The following is a 15,719-nucleotide window of genomic DNA, read 5'->3' on the forward strand; positions in this document are numbered from 1 at the left end:
TGCGGTAGTTTGAGCATTCTTTGGCATTGCCTTTCTTTGGGATTGGAATGAAAACTGACCTTTTGCAGTCCTGTGGCCACTGCTGAGTTTTCCAAATTTGCTGACATATTGAGTGCAACACTTTCACAGCATCATCTTTCAGGATTTGAAATAGCTCCCCTGGAATTATGGTCTAAATTGAAAGCCCCTTTAGAACAAGAGAAACACCAAATGCAGGAGTTAGAAAAGGGGACTTCACAATAAAAATCCAGTCTCCTTTATGCAGGGAGACAATATATCATTTGCTCAGCAGAAAACTGGCTGACATAACAATCACTCTTTTCTTCCAGCGTTGGAAGTGCTGGTGTACCATGAGACAATTTTGCAACTCTTTATGCATCTTTAAGCATTTCGGTCCATGCACAAAAAGGAAAGTCATGCAGAGCTGTTGTTACAGTGGCTAAAAGTGAACTAGAAGTTTAAAAGGGTGTCAAAAAAAATTCCCTCTCATACTTTTTACATAGATTTAATTGTTTAAATTTATTGCATGAATCATCTGTGCTCATTATAGAAAAATCAGAAGTTTCAGACTGAAAGAGGAACAGAAAGAGTATCCATACTTCATAATTTTATCCTTCCAGAGAAAGCCACTAGTAACACTTCAGCATGTGTCCTTCTGAATCCTTCCTATGCATTTGTTTGTAATATATTACTTTCCTAGAAAATGGGATCCATCTGAATTTACATAAAGTTTTATAAAGATTGAAACCAGGAAAGGAGTAACAGCTTAAATTTTGCAGGAAACTGGAAGCCAAGTAGTGCCACTGTGGTAATGTCTCTGACATTTCCACCATCTGACAGAAAAGGAAAACTTCTTACTAGCTGATAAATTTCCCTTGATGAAACTTAACATGCTGCTGCCAGTCCTTGAATTTACCCAGCTCTCCGATTTCACTGCTCTGTGTGGGTCTCCGTTACATTCTAGGTGCTCTTGCTTTTCTTTGTGTTCTGATATAGTCATAAACGACTTGAAGTCAAAGATTCCATCTCCCATCCCTGCCTCTGGGGTCATCAAGGGCTTATTGAATGAATGAAGGAACCAGGACATGAACAATTACCAGCATTTGTTGAGAGCATGTTGTGTGCCAGGCACTGGTCTGAGTGCTTCTTGTGGGTTAGCTTGTTTCTTGGATCCTCACAACGACCCTTTGTGGTTGCATGAATGCCTGATAATGGTAGGCTTCAAGCTTTGTGTCTGATTATCACTGTTGGAAGGCATACAGTCGTAGACTTGGAATTCCGGACCTGCTAAGTAACTTAGGGATCATGTTATTTACAGCCGAGGATACACAGGCAGAGGGATTAAGAGGACTGTCTGGTGTGACATAGCTGCTTTGCTGGAGGGCGGGGTAAGAATGCAGGTCTCTCCGAGCCCCAGGTCAGTCTCATCTTGCTAGATAGAGCTCTGCTCTCCCCCACAGCGTGCCCTGTAGTTAGGCTCTCTTCCCTGGAAGACAGTAACATCAACAAATGTCAGCATTGTGTGTGCGTATTTATTTATTTATACTCATATTAATTAAATTGTGTTAAAAACACATAAGTCATATTAAGAAATGTTAAACTTCTTTCTCACTGGAGCTCGTTGTTAAACACCAAAGACACCACGTATACTTCAGGAAACTAGCATGTTTAAGGCCATGCAAACACCTTTTCTTAGCACAGCTAGGGTCACAGTGAAATTCCTGTGTGTGTTCGTAAGCATCAGTTACCCGTCTGTCCCCCGCTAGCATTCTTCACTCCTTCGGATGCCCCAGGCCCAGAAGCCCTTGTTGTCTTTCCCTTTTGCTTTGCATTTGTGTGCGGAGCCAGTTTGTCTGCTGGGAGCTGGACCTACCTGTTCCTACCTCATTGCTTCATCACCAAGCTCTCGTTTTAGGCTTTGGCTAAAAACTGATCCTCTTCTCCCTTGTGTATATCCTGTTATTTCTGTCTCTCCTTGCTCTTGGTTATATTCGGCACGCTGTTATTTAACTCTGCAGAACACCTTGGCACAGAGCTTGAGCCCAGGGTCTGTGCCACGGGGGGCTGCATTAAATCATTAAGTGACAGTGTGTCTTTCCTTCTTGGCCGTGGGGAGGGAGACATCGTCATTCATTCAACAACTTTATTGAGTGCTTTAGTGACTGTCAGGCACAGTTCTAGGTTCTGGGATAATAGATTTACCCGAAACAGATGAATAGTGGGGGCAGGGGGAAAAGCGCAGTAAACCAAACATCTAATCAGTGTGTAATAAATATGTCAGGTGGACACATAAAGCAAGGAAAAGGGAGAGTGGTCGGGGGAGAGTGCTGGCTTGGGGAGGGTACCTTGAAAAGGGGCATCAGAGCAGAGACATGGAGGAGGGAGGGAGCCAACAGGACGTCTGGGGAAGAGGCATCTCTCCAGGAAATGCAGCAAGTGCCAAAGTTCTCAAGGCAGGAGCAAGCGTGGTCGGTCCAGGGAGCAGCGAGGAGACATGGTGGCCGGGTGGAGTAAGGTGAGGGAGCGTGGTGGGGGTGATGAGCTCAGAGTAGCAGAGAGTCAGCTCCTACCACGTGTGGCCTCGTGAGTCATCATTACAGCTTGGCCTTTTTCTCTGAGGGGAGAAGCCATTAGAGCATGCTGAGCCATGAACTGCAGGATCTGAGTTGTGTTTTTCAGAATCGATTACTCCGGTTGCTCTCTGGAGCGGAGCTGGGGGTGGGGGGGGTCAGAAGCAGGTGTCTAGGTAGGAGGCAGAGGGGGCCGTCACGGGGTAGCTGTAGGGTCTGCCGCCCAGTGAGAAAGCTGCGGGTGGGAAATGATCAGAGGCTGCGTGTATTCCGCAGGCAGACAGGATGGATTCGCTGGAAAGGTGAACATGGAGTGTGGGGGAGAGAGAGGCAGCCAGGAAGTCTCCAGGTTTCTGGCCTGAGCATTGGAAAAGTCAGACTTGCCCCTGAGGCAGGAGAGGCAGAGGGAAGCCCACAATGGTACCCAGTTCCGTTGCAGCAAGGAGTGTCTGCAGACTTCCACTGAGTCCGCTCCCGCAGCCGCTAAGCCCATCGCATCACCATGGCTGGTTTTTATCAGCGCCTGTGTGGCTCAGCCAGTTCCCAGCCGTCCCCTGCTGACCCTGTTACCAGCACCAGCGTTGTCCTTTATGCCCTGGTCCTCAGTGCATTCCTCTCCAGCACCTCACCCTCCTTCTTCCCCAGTCTTCCCGTCGTGAAAGGGGCATCTCCTCCCTTCCAGGAGTGAGCGCATGTCCTTCACCCCGCAGCCTGGGGCGAAGAGCATCAAGACAGCTGTTAGAAAGGCATCCAGTTTTCCTCTTTTATCCAGTGACTCTTCAGGGAGTCCGTGTTCCTAAATATGCCCAAGTGTTGCCCTGGCCAGACTTTTCGCGGGTCATTGACCGAGCCCTTGTCTCTGGTAGGATTTTATCACCTATAGAAGAGGACGAGGTGCTATGGATGTCACTTCTCGGTTATTCGCCCTAATGTGAGAACAGAACCAGACCAGAACTGTAGGGAGCAGAGCCAGACCAACAGCTGATACCCAAGTCACTCACCCCATGAGTGGCATGACAGCGTCCACAGATAATGCAAAGGTGTGCGTGGTGTTCGGAATAGTTAGGGGCGTGAGATGCTTGAGGAAACCACACAAAGCAGATTTTCTCTTGCCAGCAAGCTCAGCCAGGCCTGAGTCAAGGTCATACAGCCACGTCTATCTTAAAGGATGTTTTTGTCTCTAACTTTTGTGAGCACCATCGTGTTTTCCAAAAGGAAACATATTTCACTTGACCTTAACTAGGAGAACTTGCTGCATCCTCTTGTTTCGAACTTTATTGCCGTATGTGTGTGTGTGGTGCGTGCACACACGTGTGTGTGTGATTTTTTTTTTTTTTAACTTTCCCAGAGAGAAGATTGGCCCATGCACAAGCTGGAATGTTCTCCCATGGTTGTTTTTGGGGAAAACTGGAATCCCTCCGAGACTGTAAGGTTGACAGCAAGGATTCTGGCCAAACAGGTGAGGAATTGGGAACAGGTTCAAGTGCGTTTTATTTTTTTTCTCTGAGGTCAGAAAGATGAGTGAGTGACCCGTGGTGATCATCTCTCGCTCAGCATTCTGGGACCGCGTTTGCCGTCACGTTCCTGTGGACAGCGATGAGTGCAAGGCTCCAGGAGTGACCTGGCTTATCTGCGTTGTGCACCTAGGATGTCACTCATCCCAGGCCAGGAACGTAGCCGCTGCTAAGTTCTGAGCTTTTTTATGAGACGGGTTTGCATAGAAAAATACGGCCTCTCAGGGCATGAAAACCTGAGTGACGGTAATGAGAGCATCCTAGGGAACCAGACTGGCCTTCAAAGCTTTGGGAAGTCCCCTCTTTTCTTCTCTTACAGCGTGCACCCCTGCTGCCCCCTCACCTTGCCCCCCGTCCTGGGCTGCCTCCTTCTCGTCCCTGTCTCCATACTTGCCCTGCCTCGGCGGGCAGGGAAGGGGGTGAGATAACCAGCATTTCGCCTGCTGGGAGAGGAACAAGAGGAGTGGAAAAGTAAAAATCAAGGCCGGGGAGGTAGGATGGGAACGATGTGGCCATCAACAGTTTCCTCCAAAGATGAAGCCAGGGCTGGCTGTCCTGACCTCTTTTTGGCTCAGTCCTGTACTGATTGCATGATAATAAGACGCCTGATCTTGGCAGGACCGGCTTAAATGGAGGGGAGGAAAATGCCACAGGATGTGTCCTTGTGGCACAGTGAAATGGGCTGCACGGAGCTTAGAAGGTGAATGTCCACAGAGCTGCTTGCCAGTGATAAGCTGCGGGCAGGGCCTCTGTACTAGAAATCTTAAAGCTGAAATTTCATCTGCCTCTTCTTTCTATCTTCCCTTACACACCTCCCTCCATTTAAAACTTTCTGGTTTTTTTTTTTTTTTGATCAAAACCAAACGTGATCATAATGGTCAACTCAGATCTGTCCCCAGACCAAGTTAGGCTCCTAGACCTCGTAAACAGAAGTAGAACATTTCGAACCTCTGAGGTCATAGTTTCATTATGTTCAGCCTGGGTCAGGTGCTTGATGAAATGCCACTTCGCCCGCTCAGGGTAACCAGAGGCACTCAAGGCTGGCCTTTAGAGTGGGACCGAAAAGTCAGAATTGTTTTCGCTGGAGGAGGTTAACTTTTGGTTCCTTGCTCACAGTTGTCTTTAAATATAGGCCAAGTACTTGGTCGGAAGGAAAGGGTAGGAGAAAATGGTGTGATGGGGTGAGTGTATGTGTGTGTGCGTTAGTTGCTCAGTCGTGTCCGACTCTTTGCGACCACATGGACTGTAATCCCACCAGGCTCCTCTGTCCCTGGAATTCTCCAGGCAAGAATACTGGAGTGGGTTGCCATTTCCTTCTTGAAGGGATCTTCCTGACTCAGGAATCGAACCTGGGTCTCATGCATTGCGGGCAGATTCTTTACCGTCTGAGCCACCAAGGTGTCAGGGTAAATAAGCCGTCAGATTCAATCCGTAAGCATCTTGCCAGGATTCAGTGACCAGTCTCCTGGTTCTCCCCAGGCCCCATCTCCTGACATTATTGAAAGTGTAGTGGTTAAGAATTCAGAAGGAACTGGTGCCCCTTTCTGAATGAAAAGTTTTCCCAGGCAAAATGACTTACTAATCTTATAGAAATGGATCCTATGAATGGGAAGATTTCCACTCCAAAAAAGAACTATTGAAATGTTTTGGCCCCAGGAGGGTAGTCTGAAAGCTATGATGAGTTTTTACCAGTTTCATTCAACTGTTATTATAATTACTGCTACCACTAATAGTCTATTAAATGAAAAGTTACCTGGCCATCTTTTCATCTCTGTAGGACTTGATGATTAAAAAAACAGACCATTTGTATTCTAGTCACTTGCAAAGGTTTCAGGAGGGGGACAGGCTACCCAACTACCGAGGGGAAGCATAACATGTTAACTAGGGAGGTGAGCACGCCTGGGTGGACCACCTGTATCCTCAAGCTGAATAGCCCGATTACAAAGACACGGCCTTGGGCCGGCTCTTGAGCTCTGCGTTTGAACTCTTGTCAACATCAAGTTTATTCATGTTCTCAAAGCCTGGCGGATTTACTATTGTCAGCTCCTCTTGGGGTGTCTAGAACAAAGCCGGCAACACGTTTCAAGTGAATCTCGGCTCACGGATACAACCGAAAGTGTTCTTTTTGAAACGCAGGAATTTGAGATCATTTTAGCCTATGCTTAAAGAAAGTGTAAAATGGATGGGGGGTGGGGTTTGATTTTGTTCCTTTTTAGAAGGAGAGATAATAAATGGGATGGCTCATCTGTAGACTCGGTCCTTTTAAGTTGAGGCCCTAAAAAGTTGTTTTCTAGCCACTGTTCTTTCCCATAACAAGCATTTTTGAGCCTACTGTGTGCATAGCATTATCAGGGTGTTAGGAACACAGCCAGTGCTTTTAAAAGCTTTTCAAAAGAGTCCTTTGGGTTTGGACGTTGGGCAAATGCTCTCAGAGCCCAAATGGCAGACTCCTTGGCTTGCTCTTTACTTCATTTAGAACCGTTGCTTTTTTCTTCATGTCAATGTAAGCGTGAAAGCACTATTTTTTGCACAAGTTGTTGCAGTCTGTAACTGTGTGATTTCTTCCCCAATTACTAGAAAATCCACCCAGAGAGAACACCTTCAGAGAAATTGTTAGCTGTGAAGGAGTTTGAGTCACGTAAGTCTGTCTGTGACTGTCTGAGGAATTATTTCAGCCACATGTTTTCTGTAGATTAGACAGGATTGAAAGAAGGAAGGGATAGCTGGGTTCTTTGTGGTGGTGGGGATTTTATAGTTGTCAGTTTTTATTTTGACTTGTGTGCTGTTTTGGAAAATGGACTATAACTTCCCCCCACCCCCTCAGTTGACAGGATTGCTAGGAAATAATTAAGGGGAAGTGGGAACTTGCAGGATAAATTATTACATCCTGAGCTATCTCTTGCTGGCTCTCCTGGCATGTTGAATATTTTTTGGATCTTTGCTGAATTGCAGTCCTGTACACAGCTGATGTCCTTACTGAGAGGCATTAAATCAGGGGCTGTCCACTTTCTCCATCGTGACACAGACTCTGGGGCCAATTGGGGGACCCTTGACTAGACCAAGGCTGGTTATCAGTCACTGCCACTATTCCTGACCTCACTGTTAATGGTCAGTTGAAATTCCCTGTCCTGAGTGACTTCCATTTGTCAGAGGAAGAGAAGGAAGAAATGGCATGCTCTTTTTGCCCTAGGGCTTATCAGTTAGACCAAGGGAGGAGGGATAATATTTCCTGGGGGCTCCACGTGTTTTTTTTTTCCTTTCTCTCTATGCCATTGATAGTACTGAAAGGATGTATAGCTAGAGATCCAGAGTTTTCTACGTGCTGAATAATGGTTTGTTTATCCACAGATCTGGATAAATTAGACAATGAGAAGAGGGATTTGATTCAGAGTGACATCGCTGCTCTCCATCACTTTTACTCCAAGCACCTTGAGTTCCCCGACAACGATAGCCTAGTAGTGCTCTTTGCCCAGGTAAGCACGCGAGTGTCAGGCGACACTTAGTTTAGCCTTTCCCTGCCAGTGTCCCTCTCCCAGCACATAGCTGGTGAAGATGAATGAAAGCAGAATGATGCCGTCTACCTGATACAGTTCTTGACGTCTTGGTCCATGTTTTGCCTAAGCTCACCTTGAGCAGATCAGGGTCCTGTCTGTGCTGGCCCTCACTGATGGTGGAGCATAGGAAATCCACCCTCCCTGTGCCTCTTGCTGCAGAAAGAGTTTATGAAAACAGAGTTGCCGGGCTCCCAAAACTGTGGGAGACTACAACACCTTTGGATGGAAAAGACCGTTTGAGATTCCTACATTCAATTTTACTCTTCTCTTAAACCTTCCTGTCTGACAGTAGCGGGTTGTGGGTTTTTGTTTTTCTTTACTCTTTCTTTTTTTACTCTTACCAACACTGTGTTGATAAAGCAGAGGCAAATACAGATGGCCAGGAAGGACAGACATCACAGAGAGGAGCCTGAGTGGGTCTAGGTACAGTAGGTCTTTCCCGATGATTGCTAAGTAATCCTGTTTAGACTAGAAGCCTAGGTTTACCAAAATCAGATAGGATTAAAAAAAAAAAAAAATTAGACTTCTAGACAAGAGCCACTTAAATGCGCCAAGGAACTGACCACCAGCCTTTTGGAAAGGCTGAGGCTTGGCTGGACTTGGCCAAGACAGGAGAAGACAGTGTGGTCAGCACTCCTGGGCTGGACATGTCTGGCCGCATCCTTCCTCCTGTTACTGTGAGGGTGGCTCTTCCTGGCCTGACTCACCAGATTGGATTTCTCTCTCTAACATACGCTTGTGTTTTCCCCTACAAGCCGAATGTGTAGTTGAAGGTGACCTTCGCAGAGGGAGAAACACTGGAATACTGTTTTGTGGGCGCAAGTTGCTGCGCTCCCCTGCCTTCAGTGTCTAGACGGGAGAAAAAGCTCGGGTGGGTACTTACACACTGTCACCTTAGAACAGAGTAAGCATCACCTCGGTACTCTTTGAGTCACTAATTCCATTTTTAGGACTCTCTTCTAAGGAAGTAGTCAAAAATTGACATGCAAATTGTTTACTGTGTGGTTCTTTTTAAAAAACATGAAAACAAAAAAAAGGGGGAAAAAGGAAGAGGAAATATGTGTTATAAATGGTCAGCAGTAGTCATTAGGTAAATCATGGCTTAGATTTTCGATTAAAGTTTATGTAGCCTTTATAAATTTATATTTCAAAGAGTAAAGATATGTGAAACGCTGATGGCATAACGTCAAGTGTAAAAGCCGGGGAAAAATGTGTAATATGAAAATTTACTTTGGTTAAAAAAAAAAAAGCTTAAATGGAAGTTCACCATTAGTTATCTCATGAGTCGTGGAAAATTTTTACTTTTTGGGGGGTGATTTTTCTGGATTTTCTACAGTGAGTATTGTAACTTAAGAAAATAGTGAAAAGAAGAGAAGATGAAAAGCACCCATAGTTCTCCCACTTTAAAAATTGCTCCTATAAGGAAAGAGGTGAGTCTTCACCACTTCACTGACCTGCTTCATCCCCCAGTGAGAAATAGTGAGAACAGTTTGATGAGTTCCTTGATAGGCTTTACGTTTATGTGGGTATTTTTCTGTTATATGACTGTCCTAATCCGAAAAAAATGCTGTTCTCAGTAAAAGAGAAAATGGGTTCAAGTCATGGGTGTTAAATTAGACATAATGAAAAACCTTCCTGATTTCATTATATTATCCTGGGATTACAGCATATTTCCCTACCCATGCTAAGGCAATGGATTTGGGTAACAGTACACAGTGGAGGAATTGACTTCTCCTATTACATTTTTAGAAAAACTGGATACCTGACTTTTCTGGATTAGATGAGGCATGGTTTTGTGAGAAAGCAAGAGTGATGAGGTAAACATAAGGTATCTTTTCACTTTCAGCAACGGAGTAGTGCGTGCTGATGGGCCTTCTCAGTGTTGACATAGTAGATATGGGACCATACTTACCAAAAATCAAGGCAGTTGATGCCACAGATCAGTTCAGTTCAGTCGCTCGGTTGTGTCCGACTCTTTGCGATCCCATGGACTGCGGCATGCCAGGCTTCCCTGTCCATCACCAACTCCCAGAACTTGCTCAAACTATGTCCATCGAGTCAGTGATGCCATCCAACCATCTCGTCCTCTGTCGTCCTCTTCTCCTCCACCTTCAATCTTTCCCAGCATCAGGGTCTTTCCAAATGAGTCAGTTCTTTGCATCAGGTGGCCAAAGTAATGGAGTTTCAGCTTCAGCATCAGACCTTCCAATGAATATTCAGGACAGATTTCTTTTAGTATGGACTGGTTGGATCTCCTTGCAGTCCAAGGGACTCTCAAGAATCTTCTCACCACAGTTGAAAAGCATCAGTTCTTCAGTGTTCAGCCTTCTTTATGGTTCAACTCTCACATCCATACATGACTACTGGAAAAACCATAGTTTTGACTAGATGGACCTTTGTTGTCAAAAATAGAAGTGTTAAATTTGTGCTGAAAGTGACTCAGAGTCCTTGAAATTTGGACTGACTCAGAGTATCCAGGGGATAGATACAGACACACACACACACATATGTAAATATAGGTAGTTAGTTTTTTCAAAGGCTTTATATTAATCAATATAATTAATGGAGATATAAGTCCCTGGAGAAGGGAAAGATTACCCGCTGCAGTATTCTGGCCTGGAGAATTCCATGGACCGTATAGTCCATGGAGTCGCAAAGAGTTGGAGACGACTGAGTGACTTTGACTTTCATATTAATCAAATCATAATATCCACTCTGAGACAGTGTGCGTACATACCGATGTACATACACACACACATTCGTGCCTTTTCTCACATACAAATTTGAAAGGGGACATTCGGTATCCCCCAAAGAAAACTCTGAAGCGCAAGTGGAAAGCGCTGTCCCAGCCCCAGCCCCTCTGGCCCTGCTGCTCAGCCCCCCGCTGCATGTCCGCCCCTCTGGCCTTGGAGCCCTTTCCTGTCTGGTTCGTGGGAGGCTGTTGTGGGTTAACTCGTGGCCCAGCAGCAGCTGGCAGCAGAAGGTGACTGCGCTCCTTCGGCAGCGCCGAGGCGCATTTTAATCACCGGGAGCATATGCATGGTTGGGAAATGTTTTTTTGGTGTGCAGCCTACATCTAGTCTAAATGCTAATTATGAGAATAGCTTCAGCAAGGCACTTATGCCTGATTTGACTCAGGGAAAAAAAAAAAGACGATGGCCTATGCATCTTTCTTAACAGGCAAGTTCACTTTTCTTCCCTAGGGATCTTTCAGAAGGGAGGGAAAGCTCGCAGGCAAATTGCTAGGCGATTAGGCTTGAACATCACCGCCAGCTCCCCGAGAGGAACAGTGATGACACTTGCGTTCACAGGAGTCTTTCTTTGCAGTGAAGAAACGCACTCTCCCTCACAGTAAGGGGGCAGGGGAGGGGAATGAAGGGGCCAGTGGGCGGGTAACATCAAGCCTGAAGGAATTTGTAATTACAAACGGTCCTTATAGAGGAAGAGATTACAGAGCAAAGGCGCATGTCTGGTGCCCTCACCCTTCAGAGCTAGTCAGGAGCTGTCGGTCCCGAGATTCGTTGCGAAAATTGCTAAATTCTTACACGCCTTCTTCCACTTGGCAGAATTTGTTGTTGTCCTATGGGAACCAGACACGGCCGAGCCATGTTAGTATCCCAATCCGAGACTGCGTATAGATCCCTCTGTACCTGGTCAGGTGCAGGGCACATAGTTCAGGCTTCAGTAAATTTAGCTGAATGAATGAAAATCCTGATTTACTCTTAACCCCATGTTGGTTGGCGGTCCCTGGTGAATGATGGTTGGTGAACGTCCCGATGACAGAAGAGGTTAGAGTACCTGAGGCCAACACAAAACACAGTATGCTGTGTTTTCTACATAAAAATGCCTGACATCTCAGGATTCCAAAGACTGTATATATTGTTTTACTCACTGCAGTCATCTCTTTTTGCGTTGAAAATCGTAAATACTGGTTATAAATGTATCGAATGGTTAAAGCTGTAAGTCAAGCCCATCGGAGACTTTACTTCTCTATGTACCAAGATTTCCAAGCCTTTGACACTGGCCCTTTGCTTTTAAGTAAAATTGCAACCAGAAGAATCAGAGATCAGAATAATTTTAGAAGAAGCATGGTATGGTGAAAAGAAACACTTGTGTTTCTGACAGCCTCGCTATTAGAATGCCTAGTTTGACTTTTGACTCCTTTTCTGCCACTTGCTACTTATATGGCCTTGAATTACTTAATCATTGACCTCCCTGGGCCTCAATTTCCCCATCTGTAAAATGGGGTAGTATTGTAGATTTGAGGGAGGGTCAATGTTCAGCACCCAGCCCAGTGGGTAGTCTGGACTAAGCGCTCAGCAAAGTAGTGTTTCAAAAAGCTCATCCCTTGGCCTGAAACACAGCCGTGCTGTGTGTCTGGTGGGGAAGAGCCTGATTGCAGCTCACAGGGTGGAATCGTTCAGCATGCACGCTTCACAGACAGCCTCTTAGCAGCACAGGAGGAGGCGGGCTCTCAGCCTTTGCTGCTGACTTTGGTTGAGTCACTGCCCTTCTCTGATCTTAGTTTTATCATCTAAGAAGTAAAGGGACAGAGTTCCCTTCTAGCTGTGAAGTTGTAGGTCCAAATGAAAAACCCTCACCGAGCTGTCTCCCAGTGGCCTGGGTATTCCTGGAGGGTGCATATTTGGCCTGGTCTTCCTTCTCTGCAGAGCGCCCAGCATATAAGGTTTCCTCAGTGAATGTGCAACGAGTGAGTTTATGGAACAACCTAAAATTGGAGATGTATAGTCTTCATCTTCAGCCCGCCAGCTCTAAGCTTGACTTCTAGGATGCTGAGAGCTGCCCTTGGTGATTTTCAGGGTAATACTTCTTGCCACAGATGAGCAGGTAGCCAGTGGTTGATGTGTCTGAGGGAGGAAGGGACATTCGCAGTGCCCTGGCTTCAGGGTCTTGGTCTCCCTGCCTCTCAAGGGGATGGACAGCAGTTAGATTAGCTGTGTAAAGCCTGTCAGATGTACCACCTCACCTTATGAGCGAGGTACCAGATTAAGTGGCTTCTTTTTTTAGCGGAAGAAGACTGAGCACAGAAGGGACACAGTGATGGGTTTAAGATCCCACACCAGACCTGGGGCATAACTGGGGTTAGAGTGCAGATGTCCTGGCTCCCATGCAGCTCTGCAGACTTGAGTCCTTCGAGCCTTAGTGGTGCTTTGTGACCTTCCGCCACCACGGGCAGGTGGGCTGGACTGGATGCTCCAGACTTGACGGTTCAGCTTGTATCTGTTTACACGTGAGACTGCTCGGTAAGTAGTGTCTGAACGTAGGATACCTTGTTCAAAAGAAAGGTGTTCCGATCACTAAACCAAACGTCTTCCCAGCTAAAGAGGTGATTTCTATCCAGAAAGAAGCTTTAGCTCATTTTTTCCCCCCTCTCTCTCTCTCCCCTTTTTCACCGCAGGTTAACTGTAATGGCTTCACAATCGAAGATGAAGAACTTTCTCATTTGGGATCAGCAATATTTCCCGAGTAGGCTGAGTGTGACTTCATCTCTTTCCTTTTTACTTATTTAACACTGAATTTTTTTTTTTTTTTAATTTCCAATAACCTCCCTAGCTGCATGTGGCAGACATGAAACTGAGTGAATTAAATCCCCTTTTTAATTCTGCCAGATTTCAAAATATTTCCCCTGTATTTAAGGATCTGAGGGTAGTAGATAAGAGGACAGTTGCTTGTTAAGTCCTGCTAGGTAGACAGCTGTTATTAAAGAATATTTCAGAGTGTGCGTAGAAGGAACAACCCAAGCCCTACTGAGAAATTTGCTTTTTTGCATAGCTGCGGTTCTGGAAATCTTTGGGTTTCTTTCACTCAAAGGAAAACATTCATTGCCGGGAATTGACTGTAGACGTACGTAGGGACTATATAAGCTTCTTCCCTATCTGTCTTTTTTGAAATATATCAGTATAGAAACAGCACATTTTGGAGGGACAGTATGCTAAAGTAGTGAACTAGGGATAAATTTCACAGACCTATAGGATTTTTCTTAACCTCAGGAATATACAAGTAATTCAAGAAAGGCCAGTCAGTTGACCAGTGGAGATCGTTACAGCTCTGACTTTAACGTTACAGCTCTGCCAAGCACGGCTTTGCCGTTATCTGTTTAAAGGACAGGATAGTCTCCTGATACATCAGTCCCAAACATCAAGCCCTGGTTTCACAGATGGAGCAGAGAAGAGCTTCCAGCACCCCCTATCTGAGTCCATCCACACTGGAGATTAGTTTGGTCTAGAGTGATGTCACTTAATATAAACTACAGGCACCTCTGCCTCTAGGTTGGAGCAGTTGCAGGAAACCCTTAACACCCACGCGTTGGCCATGGATGGCACCTGAAGCCTACACGTCTGCCATGCTCAGCTCCATGCATTATATGGGTCCAAAAGAGAAAACTCTGTTAGGGGCATGTCTCTTGAGAAGCTACACAGGCTTTCTCGAACCAGAGAAACAAACAGTGTATTCCCGTCATATTACTGTTTCTATGGCCAAAATTGTCTGCATTTAGATTTCCGACAGTGAGGGAAGAAATGGTTTCAGGATAGGTTCTTTAGGACTTTTGCCCTTGAGAAAAGGAAGCAGAACAGAGAAAGGTGACTAGACCTCTTTAGACGGCTTGCGTTGACTACTTCAGCCCTGAAACGAACCCTAGAATGTCTGCTCTTGTATCTGAAAGAGTGAAAGCCAGGCTCAGCGTGGTGGTGTGTGAGGCTTCACCCCGGCGGCTGCCACGAGAACACGGCACCCAGAACATGAGTTAGGTCAGGTCTTCTGCCTTCAGGCAGCTCCCCTGCCTTCATGAGAAAGATAGCCAGTGGTCTATTTTGAGCTTGGTTACTTAATACTTCTTCCCTGGTGGCTCAGAGGTAAAGAATCCACCTGCCAATGCAGGAGTTTGATCCCTGGGTCAGAAAGAGCCCCTGGAAAAGGAAAGGGCAACCCACTCCAGTACTCTTGCCTGGGAAATCCCATGGGCAGAGGAGCCTGGTAGGCTGCAGTCCATGGGGTCGCAAAGAGTCAGACATGACTGAGCAACTGAAACACCAACAACCAAGTGTTGAGAACAGTGTCTGGGGCATTTGTTTATTTCCTAGGGCCTGATTCGCTGTGCATGACTTGCCAGGGAGCCAGGTGGGCCAGGAAGGAGGGTGGAGGTGACCCTTCCCACAGACAAGACAGGAAACCACTGCATGTCCGGCCCCAGGCCAGCCCCACCCTTCACTGAAACTTCTAGCAGTGGCTTCCCCAGACACAGCAACCTGGGGCGGTTCTTCTGCACCGTTTGCAACCTCTTGCTTTTTTTTATCTTCACGGAGCAAACAGGAGAATGGGTTCTGGTCGTGGAGGGTCCAGGCAGGTGACCCCGGCCCCCAGAGCCGCTGTGCACGTGGATCTGACTGCCCCTCTGAGTCCCAGTTTCCAGTTTTAATTGGGGGAGGAGGGGATTCCTTTTGCTGAGAATCATATCAACATTGTGGTTTCAATGGCAGCGTTTTCAGAGATCAAGCACTCTTCCCCTGTAGTTTAGAAATTTCTGTTCTCAGAACTTTGACCTTGATATAACCAGAAAGCTCAAAGCCCTCGCGTAGGCGACTGTCTGTCCCCACTGTCCCTTGTAAAGCGACCCGCGAGCAGCAGGAGCGACCGATGGCCCAATTTTCCGGATGAGGAGATGGAGGTTGCAGAGAGTCAGACAGGCCCCTCCGGGTCTCTTGGGGGATCCCACACCCCCACTCGGGAAGCTGGCGTCTCCTACGGTGGCGATTTCTCAACATCTGAAGACAGCATGTTAGAAATCAGCCTCTGATATAAAACCTGCTTGGCAACGACAGCCTGTTTGTCTTGCACAGTGTCCGGTGGAGGAGCAGTTCACTGGGGGTGTTGAGTTTTGAGTCCTGCATCTAACAGGAAGGCATTTGTTGTTGTCACTCTTTATTATGTGTTTTTTTTTTTTTTTTTTTGCTTCGTTTTTGGCTTAGATATCACTGTTTTGCATTGCAGATTTCACTTTTCAGTATTGTTCCAATTTAAGATGTTAGATCTTGTTATAAATGCATGCAGAACAGCCCCTT

At 46.2% G+C, this 15,719-nt stretch overlaps 1 protein-coding gene across 1 annotated transcript in view; it reads left to right on the top strand.

The window, feature by feature from the left end:
• The window catches only part of SMYD2 (SET and MYND domain containing 2), a 53,459-nt gene that overhangs the window by 26,874 nt on the left and 10,866 nt on the right, over positions 1 to 15,719 (top strand). The window contains exons 3-6 of the mRNA XM_040263169.1: positions 3,919 to 4,029; positions 6,662 to 6,722; positions 7,433 to 7,557; positions 13,058 to 13,125. Of these exons, the coding sequence (XP_040119103.1) occupies positions 3,919 to 4,029; positions 6,662 to 6,722; positions 7,433 to 7,557; positions 13,058 to 13,125 (365 nt within the window). The remainder of the gene's footprint in view (positions 1 to 3,918; positions 4,030 to 6,661; positions 6,723 to 7,432; positions 7,558 to 13,057; positions 13,126 to 15,719) is intronic.

This window comes from Oryx dammah, unplaced genomic scaffold, assembly GCF_014754425.2.
Source record: "Oryx dammah isolate SB20612 unplaced genomic scaffold, SCBI_Odam_1.1 HiC_scaffold_21, whole genome shotgun sequence".
Classification (NCBI taxonomy): Eukaryota; Metazoa; Chordata; class Mammalia; order Artiodactyla; family Bovidae; genus Oryx; species Oryx dammah.